This window comes from Canis lupus, chromosome 25 (assembly GCF_011100685.1).
Source record: "Canis lupus familiaris isolate Mischka breed German Shepherd chromosome 25, alternate assembly UU_Cfam_GSD_1.0, whole genome shotgun sequence".
NCBI lineage: Eukaryota > Metazoa > Chordata > Mammalia > Carnivora > Canidae > Canis > Canis lupus.
The window spans coordinates 19,406,536-19,418,843 of record NC_049246.1 but is presented as its reverse complement, the minus strand read 5'-3'; the positions used below and the strand labels follow the sequence as shown (position 1 = coordinate 19,418,843).

The window sequence follows — 12,308 nt, the reverse complement described above, 5'->3', positions numbered from 1 at the left end:
CCACATACCCTTACATCCTTAAGCCCTCAGCCTGATGTTTCCACCTAAACATGACTTTCTCAGAGAAGCCTTTTTTTATTAGACTTGGTCAGATCCACCATAATCTTAGGATGGCAGACTTTCCTTGAAGACAGCTCTCACAACTATAATTTATTGTGTAATGTCTTGTTCGTTTCTGGTACTTTGACTATAGCCTCTGTGAAAGCGAAAGCATTTGTTTTGTTCATGGGTATATGGCCAGCATCTCTTACACTGCAGGCTCTCCATAAATATTTTTGAATAAGTGTATGGATGAAATTTAGATTGCAGGAAAAAAGTAAGCATTTGCTTTACAAAAAGACTGTTTCAAATGTGAGCAAAACTCAAACTCATTTTATGAGTTTTCAGGAATACTCCTATTGCATAAAAGTATAGTCATGTACAGACTTGATGTGTGACTAAATATCTAGAAAAGGCTACAAACTCATGGAACAACGAAAAGAAAAGCACATAAAGAGAGAGAAGAGAGCACATAAAGAGAGAGAAGAGAAGAGAAGAGAAGAGAAGAGAAGAGAAGAGAAGAGAAGAGAAGAGAAGAGAAGAGAGAAGAGACGAGAAGAGAGCTGAGAGAACATAAGAAGAGAGAGAAGAGAAGAGCACATAAAGAGAGAGAAGAGAAGAGAAGAGAAGAGAAGAGAAGAGAAGAGAAGAGAAGAGAAGAGAAGAGAAGAGAAGAGAAGAGAAAAAAAGAAAAGCATTGGCATGTTCTTCTACTGATCTTTATGTATTGCTCTGTCTCAGTAACTTTTACTAGATAGAATTTTAGTCAAATGCCCCAGAGGCTGTTCAACTTTTCTTCTCTTGGAAAATTTCATCCCAAAGTGACAATAAGCTCACATTTTGTTGAGAGAAAAGACCGTCATGGTTGTATGGTTCTGACATTATGAAAATGAAGAAAGCCATGAGGAAATGAGATGAGCTAGAGTGTAATATTGCATTCTCATCCGGTAGCATCTTATTTGAACAAATCTCTTTAAGACATCTGTAAAATACATTTTGTTGAGAAATGGAAATGAAGGAATGACTGCTTATGTCAAATAAAGGCAGTTGGAGGCTTACTTATCTGTATTAAAAACGCTGCCCATTTTAGAAAACGGAAATTCTTTAAGTTACCAATAACTCTATGATCCACTTTAATCCATTTTTCTTAAGTGAAAGGTTTTGATGGCATGTAACAAATTACTAAATTAGAAACTATTTTTGCTGCCAATAAATTGTTTTTTATAGTTACCTAAAAATTACTTAATCATATAAATATCTCTCAGAGGTCATTTCATTCAGATTTTTGATGTACTTAACACTTGGTTAAATACAAATAATTCTGTTTGCCAAACCTTGTAAAATGATGAGCCAGAGCAAGGATAATATTACTAGGGCCTTTGGGTAACAAGGGGACATTTTTATAAATGCTTTCCTTCACAGCCTTTATTGTTTTTCCCCTTTAGGGTCCAGCCTAACTAAAAAGAAATCTAGCTTTTACCTTCCAAACCACATGGTTTGTCTAATACAACTTTTTTTGTATTTTTTGTCTAATACAACTAATTGTTTTATTTTTTTATTTTTTTTATTATTTATTTATGATAGTCACACAGAGAGAGAGAGAGAGAGGCAGAGACACAGGCAGAGGGAGAAGCAGGCTCCATGCACCAGGAGCCCGATGTGGGACTCGATCCCGGGTCTCCAGGATCGCACCCTGGGCCAAAGGCAGGCGCTAAACCGCTGCGCCACCCAGGGATCTCAACTAATTGTTTTAATACAACAATTCAAAAAAGAAGAAAAAAGGAACCTGTACTAAAATCAACAAGATGAGATACAGTGTGGGTAAATAGAATGTTTGCATAAATTTTCATAAAGGATATTTTTTACAATTGCAAACTCTATCTTACATAGAGGATATTTCTATTTTTTAGAGGAATTTTAAATACACTGTTTATTAAGGAGTAACAATAAAACGAACCCCTATGCACTCATCATTAAGTCTAAGAAATAAAGTATTAGAAATACCTGTGTGTTCCCCAATTTCATCTTTCTTCTCCTTTTCCTTTTGAGATAATCAGTCCTCTGATTTTCTTTATGCTTATCACATATGTATCCTTCAAAAAATGTGTTTAGTCGGACACCCAGGTGGCTCAGTGGTTGAGCGTCTGCCTTTGGCTCAGGTCCTGGGATCGAGTCCCCAGCTCCCCACCAGGAATCTGCCCCTCTCTGTGTCTCTCATGAACAAATAAAATCTTTTAGGGCAGCCCCAGTGGCCCAGCGGTTTAGCGCCACCTTCAGCCCGGGGTGTGATCCTGGAGATCCAGGATCGAGTCCCATGTCAGGCTCCCTGCATGAAGCCTGCTTCTCCCTCTGCCTGTGTCTCTGCCCCTCTCTCTCTCTGTCTCTCATGAATAAATAAAATCTTTTTAAAAATAAAATAAAATCCTTTAAAAAATGTGTTCAGTTTTAGAAAATTGAGTCATAAGCTCAAGTCTTATTGTGTAAAGAAAAGACAAACCTGTTTCTGTTAGAAAAAGTTCACAGGAACAATCTTGGGGTATAAACTGGCTTCAACTACCCTGTGAGTTTACAAAAGCCCCCACAGGAGTAACTGGCAGACGAGGTCACGAGTGAGTACAGGAGACCTATGGCTCACTCGGGGGGTGGGGGGCGGGGGGGAGGTCTGGTGGGGCTGAGTGTGGGCAGGGACCAAACAGCCTACAAGAATCGTTGGTGGAGTATTCCATCCTTTGTTTTTAAGTTCAATGTGGCCAACTTCCAAGTCTCAGCACCAGACCAAGTCAGGATGGTGGGGAGGGGATGAAAAGAATGTTCTCAACTGAACCAGGAGGCAGTGCAGGGAGGGGAGAGCACAAAAGACCAAGAGAAAGGAGAATCTGGGTCAGGCTTACTACCCTGTCATTCTGTCATCAGAGTAAAGGACAAAGCAGTGGTCCTTTACGCTGAAAGCATCAATGTATCTACCTCTTGCATCACACTCCTCCAATCCGGACTGGTCCTCTGTTCCTGACCCACAGCTGTTACCCTCCTGCGGGCTCCACTGGGCTCCTGCCTGCATCTGATCTTCTGCTTCCCATATGCCACATCTTCCTATTTCTGGGTGAATTCTCTCGCTGTGGTAGAGCACATCCTACATAAAGAGTTGTGGAGGAAAGCCGCTTGCAAGACACCTTGCAAGTCTGCAAACTCTTAACTACATCTGCATAAAGAATTGAAGGTTTGGCAGAGTATAGGATTCCAACTTGGAGGTAATTTTACTTCAGAATTTTGAAGGCTGGGATCCCTGGGTGGCTCAGCGGCTGAGCGCCTGCCTTCAGCTAAGGGCGTGATCCCAGTCCCAGGATCGAGTCCTGCATCAGGCTCCCTGCATGGAGCCTGCTTCTCCCTCTGCCTGTGTCTCTGCCTCTCTCTCTGTGTCTCTCATGAATAAATAAATAAAATAAAATAAATTTTTGAAGGCTTTGCTTCATTGTCTCTTAGTGTCTCCCATGACTACTGAAAAGTCCTAAGTACTTCTAATCTTGTTAGCTTTATGGGACTTGATGTTTTCTCCCTGGACACTGCAGCATCCTTTCCCTGTCCTGGATATTCTAATTTCATGATGCACAGTGCTGTGAACTTATTTTCAGCCACTGTGCATGCTGCATGTCCTTTCAATCTGGAAATTGCTATCTACTTGGGGAATTGCAAAAATTATTTCATAGATAATCTCTCCCCCTTCTTTGTTCTCTCTCCTAGAATCCCAATTATACATGTGTAGTCTACTTAAGCAGGTTCTCCAGCATTCTCTCCTTTTTTTTTTTTTTTAAACCTTTGCTCCTTTATATTCCTTCTTGTCTTTCTGCCCTACTTTGTGGGACATTTCCTCAACTTTTTTTTCTGCTACCAACTCTTCATTCCAAGAACTTTTTGTTTTCCAAACATTCTTCCCCTCTTCTAAAAGCTTTTTACTTTTTGGACACACTGATTCTCTTATCTGAGAGGAGTGTTGTTTTGTTTTTACATTTTCTTCTCTCTGCAAGTCTGTTTTATCTAAGTTGCTTTTCAGGGAGTTGCTTCTTTTCTTCTGTATCATCCATGATAGATGTTTCTTCAGAGGTCTTTTTTCTTGTCTTACAGGTTGAGTTAATTAGAAGCTCTGAGAAAGAGAACTTGTCAACTTTGGCCTTCTCCCTATGGCAATGTGGATATCCTCTGTTGGAGAAACTCCCATATCACATCCATCGATTTTTTTTTTTCTCTTAGAATGTTCAGATTGCCCAGAAAGGAGTCCTTTAGGCTCTGCCAGGAAAGGAAAGGCTCACAGGCCAGCATTCTAGAAGGTCAGTTCAGAAGGCAACTGGGAGTAGGAGCATTGAAAATTCAGAATTCTAAGAGTCGGTCAATTTTCTTTTTGGTGCACTCTCAAGTGTGCCTCAAGACTTTCTGTCTCTCCCCAGAGATTAAACCAAACTTCCTTGGTCTGTGGAACCCTAACTGTCTCAGTAATAGTTTATGATGCTCCTAAGTCAAGATATACCTAACAGCTTCATTTATTTAGTTATTTTGAAAGAACATGTAAGTATTTAGGTCTTAACAAGTTAGCTACTAAAACAAAACAAAAGTTAGCTACTGTTTGAAAAAAAAATACATATTAATTGAAAGACAAGTATTATTTTACTCCTAAATAACCACAATTACTAACTAATGAATGCATGCATGTGTACTGCAGAACTCTTGAGATCAGATGGGCCACAGCCAGCCTCATTTCATGTTCCACATTGATTTTCATGTGTCACTTGCTTTTTATCAACACATACACATCAAAAACTCAGTTTCAAAAAGATATGATGTCATAGAAAAGAATGTGGAGTGATCTAATGTTGAAATTCTGAACTGTTTCAAACTTCTAGTTGTATCTATCAGATGTTGAGTATCATTGCCTTTGCTTCAAAAATGTGAAACATTACAGCACCTCTCTCAATCTGATGTGGTACCCCAGGTTTGAGAACCACAGGTTTCACACAACCCACTTTTGTTTAGCCTACCATCTTAACCTGGACTTGCATTAAGCTTTGAACTACGTACAATCTACTGTGATCTCAAACTTCCTTACTATTGCTTTCCTGCAACTCGGCACATTAGCACATTTAACACATATAATTAACTTCACATTCTGAATCACAGAATCAAAACATGAACTCTATTATATAAGATCTAAGATGATAGGTGGCACTGGTTAGCAGAGATTCATATTGAAAGTACAAGGCACCACATTTTTATATCTATAATTTCCCAGCCAACAAGACACGGTATTTTTAATTTTGCATGCCATTAGACAATGCTATAGAAGTAACCCAATACAGTTTGTGGCTGTTTCCAGACAGCTGAGTAAGAGCCTGAGTATTAACAGCTGTCAAATGAGTGTTCTGTGCCCTCCACACCACCCCTGTCCCAGACTAGTCTTTGAAGGATTCAATCAGTATAAAGTCAGAATGTCAAAGAAAGAGGCCAGAGCAGGTAATATGACAAACGGATGTTGGTCTTAAGTAAGCTGACTAGCTATTAATTCACAAAACAGTCTGAAAAGATTTGTGATGCAAGCTGACTTCTGTCTAGACAGAGAAGGGAGTGTAAAACACATTAGACAGATACAACACAGTAGTGACAAGAAAAACCTGTTTCAGTCTCTCCAATGCATTAGGAGAGAATCTGCTAGCTAGCTCCTTCTTTATCTAAATATCTAATCCCTAATGGGGCTATAGTTAGGTCCTAGTGAATTTCAGTTTTCTATCTAGAGCTTTAACACATCTTACATATGACTTTTAAAAAGGAAGAAGAGTAAAGAGATAAAAAGAATGAAGGAGGGAAAAAGGAGATATAGAGAGAGAAAGGGAGAGAGGAAGGGAGGAGATGGGGAGAGAGATAGAGGGCATGCTTTAGACAGTGAGGGAAGAATAAGAGTGAATGTGTCAGAGGCCTGGAACAGAGTAGGAAGAAAGGGTAATAAAATCCAAATGCTCAAATATGTTCCTGAATTTCAAAGGCTATTTATGTTTTAGCATTTGGAAAACATCACTTGGCCCAGTCCTATAAAATTTATCTCTTTCCTCAGATGTATTGTAGTCCTGTTTTTTTTCCTTTCCACTTAACAGTGGCTAAAAATGAGCTATCAGGGGAGCCAGTTCTTACATCCATTTTATATGGCTGAATCAGTTCAGTGGCCTAATGGATAAAGTAGTCAATCAGGTCATTTAAGGAATGTACACCATTCAATATATGTTGAATGGTGTACATTTCAACGGTCCATTTCAACGGTCCATTTCAACGGTCAACCTCAAGGTCAATATGAGGAAAACATTTGGCTACTAACGAAAGAATCCTAATCATGCCCAGTTTTGTCAGGCATGCCAAAACATTGTTTAAATACAAATATGTTTTAACATTTGCTTATTCTAAAGTTCTCACTCATAACAGCTCACAGAAGCAGTCACTTGAACAGCCATTCATGTGTTTAAAAGTTTTGTTTTAAAAAAATACGATCATGAAATTTATTTAACACTACATGCCAGTTGTAGATTTCCTGAAAGAGAGAATTTTAATGCTCTATTATGCAGAACAAAGGGGCAATTCCAGTTCTGTAGTTAGCATAATTATGGAGAATTTACCCAAGATTGGAGAAAACTAGCTGTGCTTCGTCTTTTAGTAGTTCCTGCCCATATACAAGTTTTTTTTTCCTGTATTGACAGATCCGGTTGACATAGTTCTGTACCAAGAAATATCTGTTTTCAGTGAATTCTATTATTATGGTTGGAACAGAGGAGTCTGTTTTCTTAAATGCTTTCAGATCAAACCGAAGGGGAAAAAATAAATTCAGTGACAAGGAGGAGAAACTTTTCTATTGCTAGGATATGCAGTTTAAAGGGATGGCCTCCCATACTTTGCTCTTCTTCTTCACGATTTTGCCTGTTAAAAAGGCACTGAAGTACGTTCTAGAGGTCATTTTATTCCATGAAGCTGCTGAGAACTTTATTACATAATCATGATCAAAACTATGTCCTAGATGCAAAACAGCAAATCATAATTGAAAAAGACTGTGTGGGGCAGCCCGGGTGGCTCAGCGGTTTAGCGCCGCCTTCATCCCGGGGCGTGATCCTGGAGACCCGGGATCAAGTCCCAAGTCGGGCTCCCTGCACGGAGCCTGCTTCTCCCTCTGCCTGTGTTTCTGCCTCTCTCTCTCTCTCTCTCTCTGTGTCTCTCATGAATAAATAAATAAAATCTTTAAAAAAAAAAAAAGAAAGAAAGAAAGAAAGAAAAGAGAAAGACTGTGTGGTATGAGAAGTAAGGGGGGAGAGGCTGGTAAAGAGGGGTGTAAGAGATGGGTCTATTCTCCTTCCTCACCCAAATTTATCTCTTCTTGGCCAATATACTGTTTTCAGTTGTCAAACACGTACACAGTCAGAAACTAAAATGTGCAGCTTCCAACCAGGGTTGTGAATTTTTGGAGGATGGTCAGTTTATGGTTTTCCAACACAGATCATTGGAGACATTTCATAAATCATTGTCACCTCTGTAGGTGATGACGATGGATAACAAACAACATGATGAAAAAGAGTTGCATGAATTTGCCCTAAAATCTGAGCTCATGCAGTAGATTGAGTTTTAGAAGTTCCATGTATCTGGGAACCAGCATGATGCAATTTTATATAAAGACCTATCACAGACAGAATAAGAAGTTGTGTATTTCCACATTTTGGAAAGTGATGACAGTATCTGATGTGGTGACTCACGCATTTGGTGCAGTAACATGCTCTAGTCGTAATCGTGACAAGAAGGCACTAGATCAATCCCCACTGTTCACTAAGGATGCTACTACTCAGCATCTTTTAACCTTTGGATCCTAAAAGGATCACACCCTACTTTTAATGACGCAACACTCAGATGTGAAAGGTACAGGACTAACCACAGTAACCTGGCCTGCAGGAGCCCACAGAAAACCTTCATGTTCCCAAAGGGACAGAGCAAAGCCATGGCTCCCAAGGGACATAACTGCAGAATCTGCTTGATGCTGAAGCAGAGGCACAAATCGGTTTTTCTACCTTTTGTCAAGGAGTCAGTGAAACTGGTAATTTTGCTGATGGAGAAAAACAAGCAAAAGTAGTCTCAAGGAGGACATCCTATGAAATGCACAGACAAAAATTTTTGTTTCTTTTGCAAACATTGTTTTAGTTCATGAGGAGTCATAAATATACAAGCAGTCTGAAGCAGGAGAAGGTTGGACCTGGCACTTCTGGATAACACAGCACTCCGATGAGGTCAAATGACCTCGTAACTAAGAGAGATCCTAGAGCAAGATGACTTTTTTCATGCTTGTAGAACAGTAAAACTTTATGGCTCAGGGTACATAAATGAGAAATGCCAGTGGTCAGCTTGCTTACATCTTTGGGCTGCTCTTGTGTGAGACACATTTCTAAGCTGGAGGGTCGGGCCATTAGTAGGTTTTGGTAACAGCAGAAATACACAGCAGATGGTTCTCTTCTGCTGGAATTTTAGGAGGATGTTTTTTTCATCATTAGCTTAGTTTGCTTTCTGAATATAAAAGACTATATTTTAAAAAAAGCCTTAAGTCACTGATCTTGACCTTTTTGTCTGAATGGAACTTAATGTTTTACTAATAAAGAAGCTGATGTGAAATGCAGTGTACAGACCCCATGATAAAGAAGATATTGTCTTTAAGGGGGTGTTGTATTTCCAGGGAACTGCAAAAACATTGTTCTACTTATGGCTTTAAAACCGAAACAAAGAACTACTGAAACTCAAAAGATATGATACCACAGGGGGGAAAAAATAAAGAGCTTCTTACCAGGTTCAGCTGTAGATCTAGGTTCTGTTTGCCACATGAGGAAAAAAATAAATCAGAGTATTAGAACAGGGTTCCATTAATAATCAACCTACCTATCTTTCTCTATTACTTCATACAGGACATGTCTGCAGAATAAAGGGAACTCCATAATGCAAGAGAGATCAAGTAGATCAATTTATATTTCTATAAATACAGAAACCCAAATTCCACGGCTTACACTAGGAAGTTTTTTTAAACTGCAATTTATAGAAGGGCTTACAGGAGGCTTGTAAACCTCCTAAAATTATTTGGTCAACTTTGAGTTCAAATGTGCATAACATTTTTTACTGAAGAAAGAACATATAACTTTTATCAGACTTTCAAAGGGGCACACAAGTGACCCCACAGCTTTAATTTACTGAGCTCCCCATATTTACAGATTATCTGGTCTCACTACTCTTCAAAAATAAAAATCAATTCATTTGAATGGATAAGCCCTTCTTGGTTTTTCTGAAGCTTGAGAGAAGGAAATGGATGGGTGTGGGATAATGGGCACCTCTCCTTACTTTTCTGTAGAATTCTGAAATCTGGAGAATCTTGAATTTCATTCCCTTGTCGGAACCACTTGACCTGCAAAGGGGGTGCTCCTCGGACCCGGCACTCCAGAACCACCACCTGACCCTCTGATGCTGCTATGTTTTGTAGTTCCTGAAATTCAAGAAAGTCACTCCCCATTAGACTTTAGTTCACTCCTACACAATTTTACAACACAAAATAAAGCTTCCAAATCTTAGGGGAAAAAAAATGCAAAATCTGCATCATAAAATAATTACCACTGACTCAGGTAAAAATAAACACCTTGAAATCCACTGATCGTTAGCTTGTCATAATCTCTGGGTAATGAGATTAGTAAGGTCTACCACTGGGCCTGTAGAAATTTTGGGTCTGTCTGCAAATTTACTGACACATTGATATTTATGGAATTTTATGGCAACATATTACCTTTCCCTGTCTACACTGAAGAGTTAGCTGGTGAAATGCAAACTTCCTAAAATGATTATACTCCATATGAACGTAGATTCTCGTGAAAACCAGACAGGAAGAGAAAAAAGGCATATATTTGTTCTTACATGCCCCAACCTTTTCATGTACTCTCCCCACCACCTCTGCCAATGCGCTTCCTATGTCAGGTTTATTAAGATAAGGGGTTTGAGGATTTTCTCATTTTGAAGTTCTAAGTAAAATAATAAAACCTGCAGTACTTCTCCCTTCATGACCTTCATTTCCTCCTCCTTTGTAATTATCCTGGTTGCCCCTGACCTTACTCCAACTCCAGATCAGTAAATTTTTACAGTCCCACAGATTAGAAGTTAATTTGGCTTCATGGATGCAAAGAGGTAAAGCTTTTATACTTGTTTTTAAATATCAAAAGATTAATAACCCCCTCACATATGTCCTCCCTCTATCTTCTTCCTCCAGGATTACTTAGCAATGGGGCCTACTTAAACTTTTTGACTTTTCAACTTCTGACTAGAGTATGAGATCTTATATAGGTTATATAGAACTCTTAAAATAATTCAGATATGACAGTGCAATCCACTCACACACCAGCCGAGAGCAAATACTTTCATATTAAAAATTATAAGTCTTTTCTGGTTTCGTTTGTTTATTTAAGATTCTCTGAAGGAACAGCAAATGGTGTGCTGGGAAGAACAAATGCTGCTACAAATGGCTGTAGAGAGAGAGTATGATAGAGCTCGAAGGAAATTCTCAAAGTTGCAGGTGTCAGCAGAACTATAGAAGGCTAATATTAAGTCTGAGAAGGTATTTGATGATAATCTTGGTAATTAGCAAGAATTTTTTTTTAAGCGAAAAGGCTAAGATTATTAACTACTTCTGATTGTATTCTTTCTCCTTCCTTATTTTTAAATGTAGGAAATCTCTGGTTTTAAATTGACTTCTTGACTTTGTGACTGGGTCCAGAGAAGAGTTCATGTAATGGATCAGTGTCACTCACAGGGCCCAGGGTGTGGATTAATTATTAAACACTTCCAGTCTCGTCCAGGAAGTTGCTCATGGTAGATTTCAAATGGCACACACATATTTTTCATGTCTGAGATTTCAGGCACCAAAGGAGACTGATTTATTCCTAGGTTTGTGTGTTTCATGCACACGTTGGAAAGTTAGAGATAATAGGAAATGGGTAGGTGCCAGGGACCCAAAGCAGTTGAGAAAGGGCACAGCTAAACAGACGGAGCCATGAGGAGAATGTGCAGGAGCACAATGAGGAGCCCTGATGGGGACAAAGAGCCTGCCTTCATCATCCACTCAGGGCAGGACTTAGGGCCCCCTGAGTGTTTTAGGGTCCACATAAGGGTGCCTCCCGTCATATCCAGCCCACCTTATTGTGATTCCTTGAAGGCGCTGTACTATTCAGAAAGAAATGCCACACAAAGCTAGCTGCTCTCCTGGTGTCACATGTGTCCCTACTGCGCACCATCCCACAGTCACCACCAGGCTCTGCTGCCCCAGCTAAGCCTGTTGGTCCGCAGGCAGAGGCGTTGGCTATGCTTCTGACCAGCTGTGAAGCCTGGAAATTCTAACCAGAGGAGTATGAGGAAATAAATGGGGGCACCTATTAGACAGCAAAGCCCACCTGACATTCACAGTCACCATCATGCCCAAAAGAAAGGCCAAAAAAAAAATGCTACAGGTGACAAAGTGAAGGTGACTTTGAGTTACACAGGAGATCAGCAGACTTCTCTTCTAAGCCTGCCCCTCTAAAACCAAAGCCCAGGCCCAAAAGGAGCCAGCAAAACTGGGAGAGAAGATGCCCGAAGGGACAAAGGAGAAAGCAAAACCCAGGAAGGAGGGAAACAGTCCTGCAGAGAACAGAGATAGTCTACGGTCTAGACACAGAAGGTAGAAGGCACTGGAGATGCCCAGTGAGGTGTGCTCCACGCTGCTAGTCTCTCTACAGTTTTTGATTTTTTTTTTTAAAATCAACCTTTATAAAAATATAGAATGTTTCACTCTTCATTTTACTAAGCTGTATGGTTAGCACACAGTATGTTTCTTGGCTTTCTTCTGGGGGAAGGGGATATACCACTAATATAATGTCAATGTCTCAGGAGCGAGAATGCAATGGAGGAAACAAGGTTTTGTGTCTAGCTTTGGGGGATTTCTCTTAGTGCCCTAGAGGAGTTCCATAACATCACCATATGCCAGGTCACTGTGGTGAAGCCCTGTGGGGAAGGAAAGCAAAACCTCACATCCTCTCTATTTGCTTAAAGCAAGAAGTGCTTTGGGGACTCCCGCAAAATCAACATCAGGTAACATAGGCTTCCTGGTGATGCACTGGTGAAGTTGCCTTGGAAAAGCTCTAACACCACGAAGCACCTGCGTTACCCACACCATGGCAACATTTGCTGTTCTAAGCAATAAAGGA

At 39.9% G+C, this 12,308-nt stretch overlaps 1 protein-coding gene across 4 annotated transcripts in view; it reads right to left on the bottom strand.

Moving 5' to 3' along the window:
- PALLD (palladin, cytoskeletal associated protein) overlaps positions 1 to 12,308 on the bottom strand; it is a 421,753-nt gene that overhangs the window by 218,560 nt on the left and 190,885 nt on the right. For all 4 annotated transcript variants that reach the window (XM_038573555.1, XM_038573556.1, XM_038573558.1 and 1 more), the window contains exons 7-8: positions 9,427 to 9,568; positions 8,882 to 8,905 (exon numbers count right to left, since the gene is read on the bottom strand). In XM_038573555.1, coding sequence (XP_038429483.1) covers positions 8,882 to 8,905; positions 9,427 to 9,568 — 166 coding nt within the window. The remainder of the gene's footprint in view (positions 1 to 8,881; positions 8,906 to 9,426; positions 9,569 to 12,308) is intronic.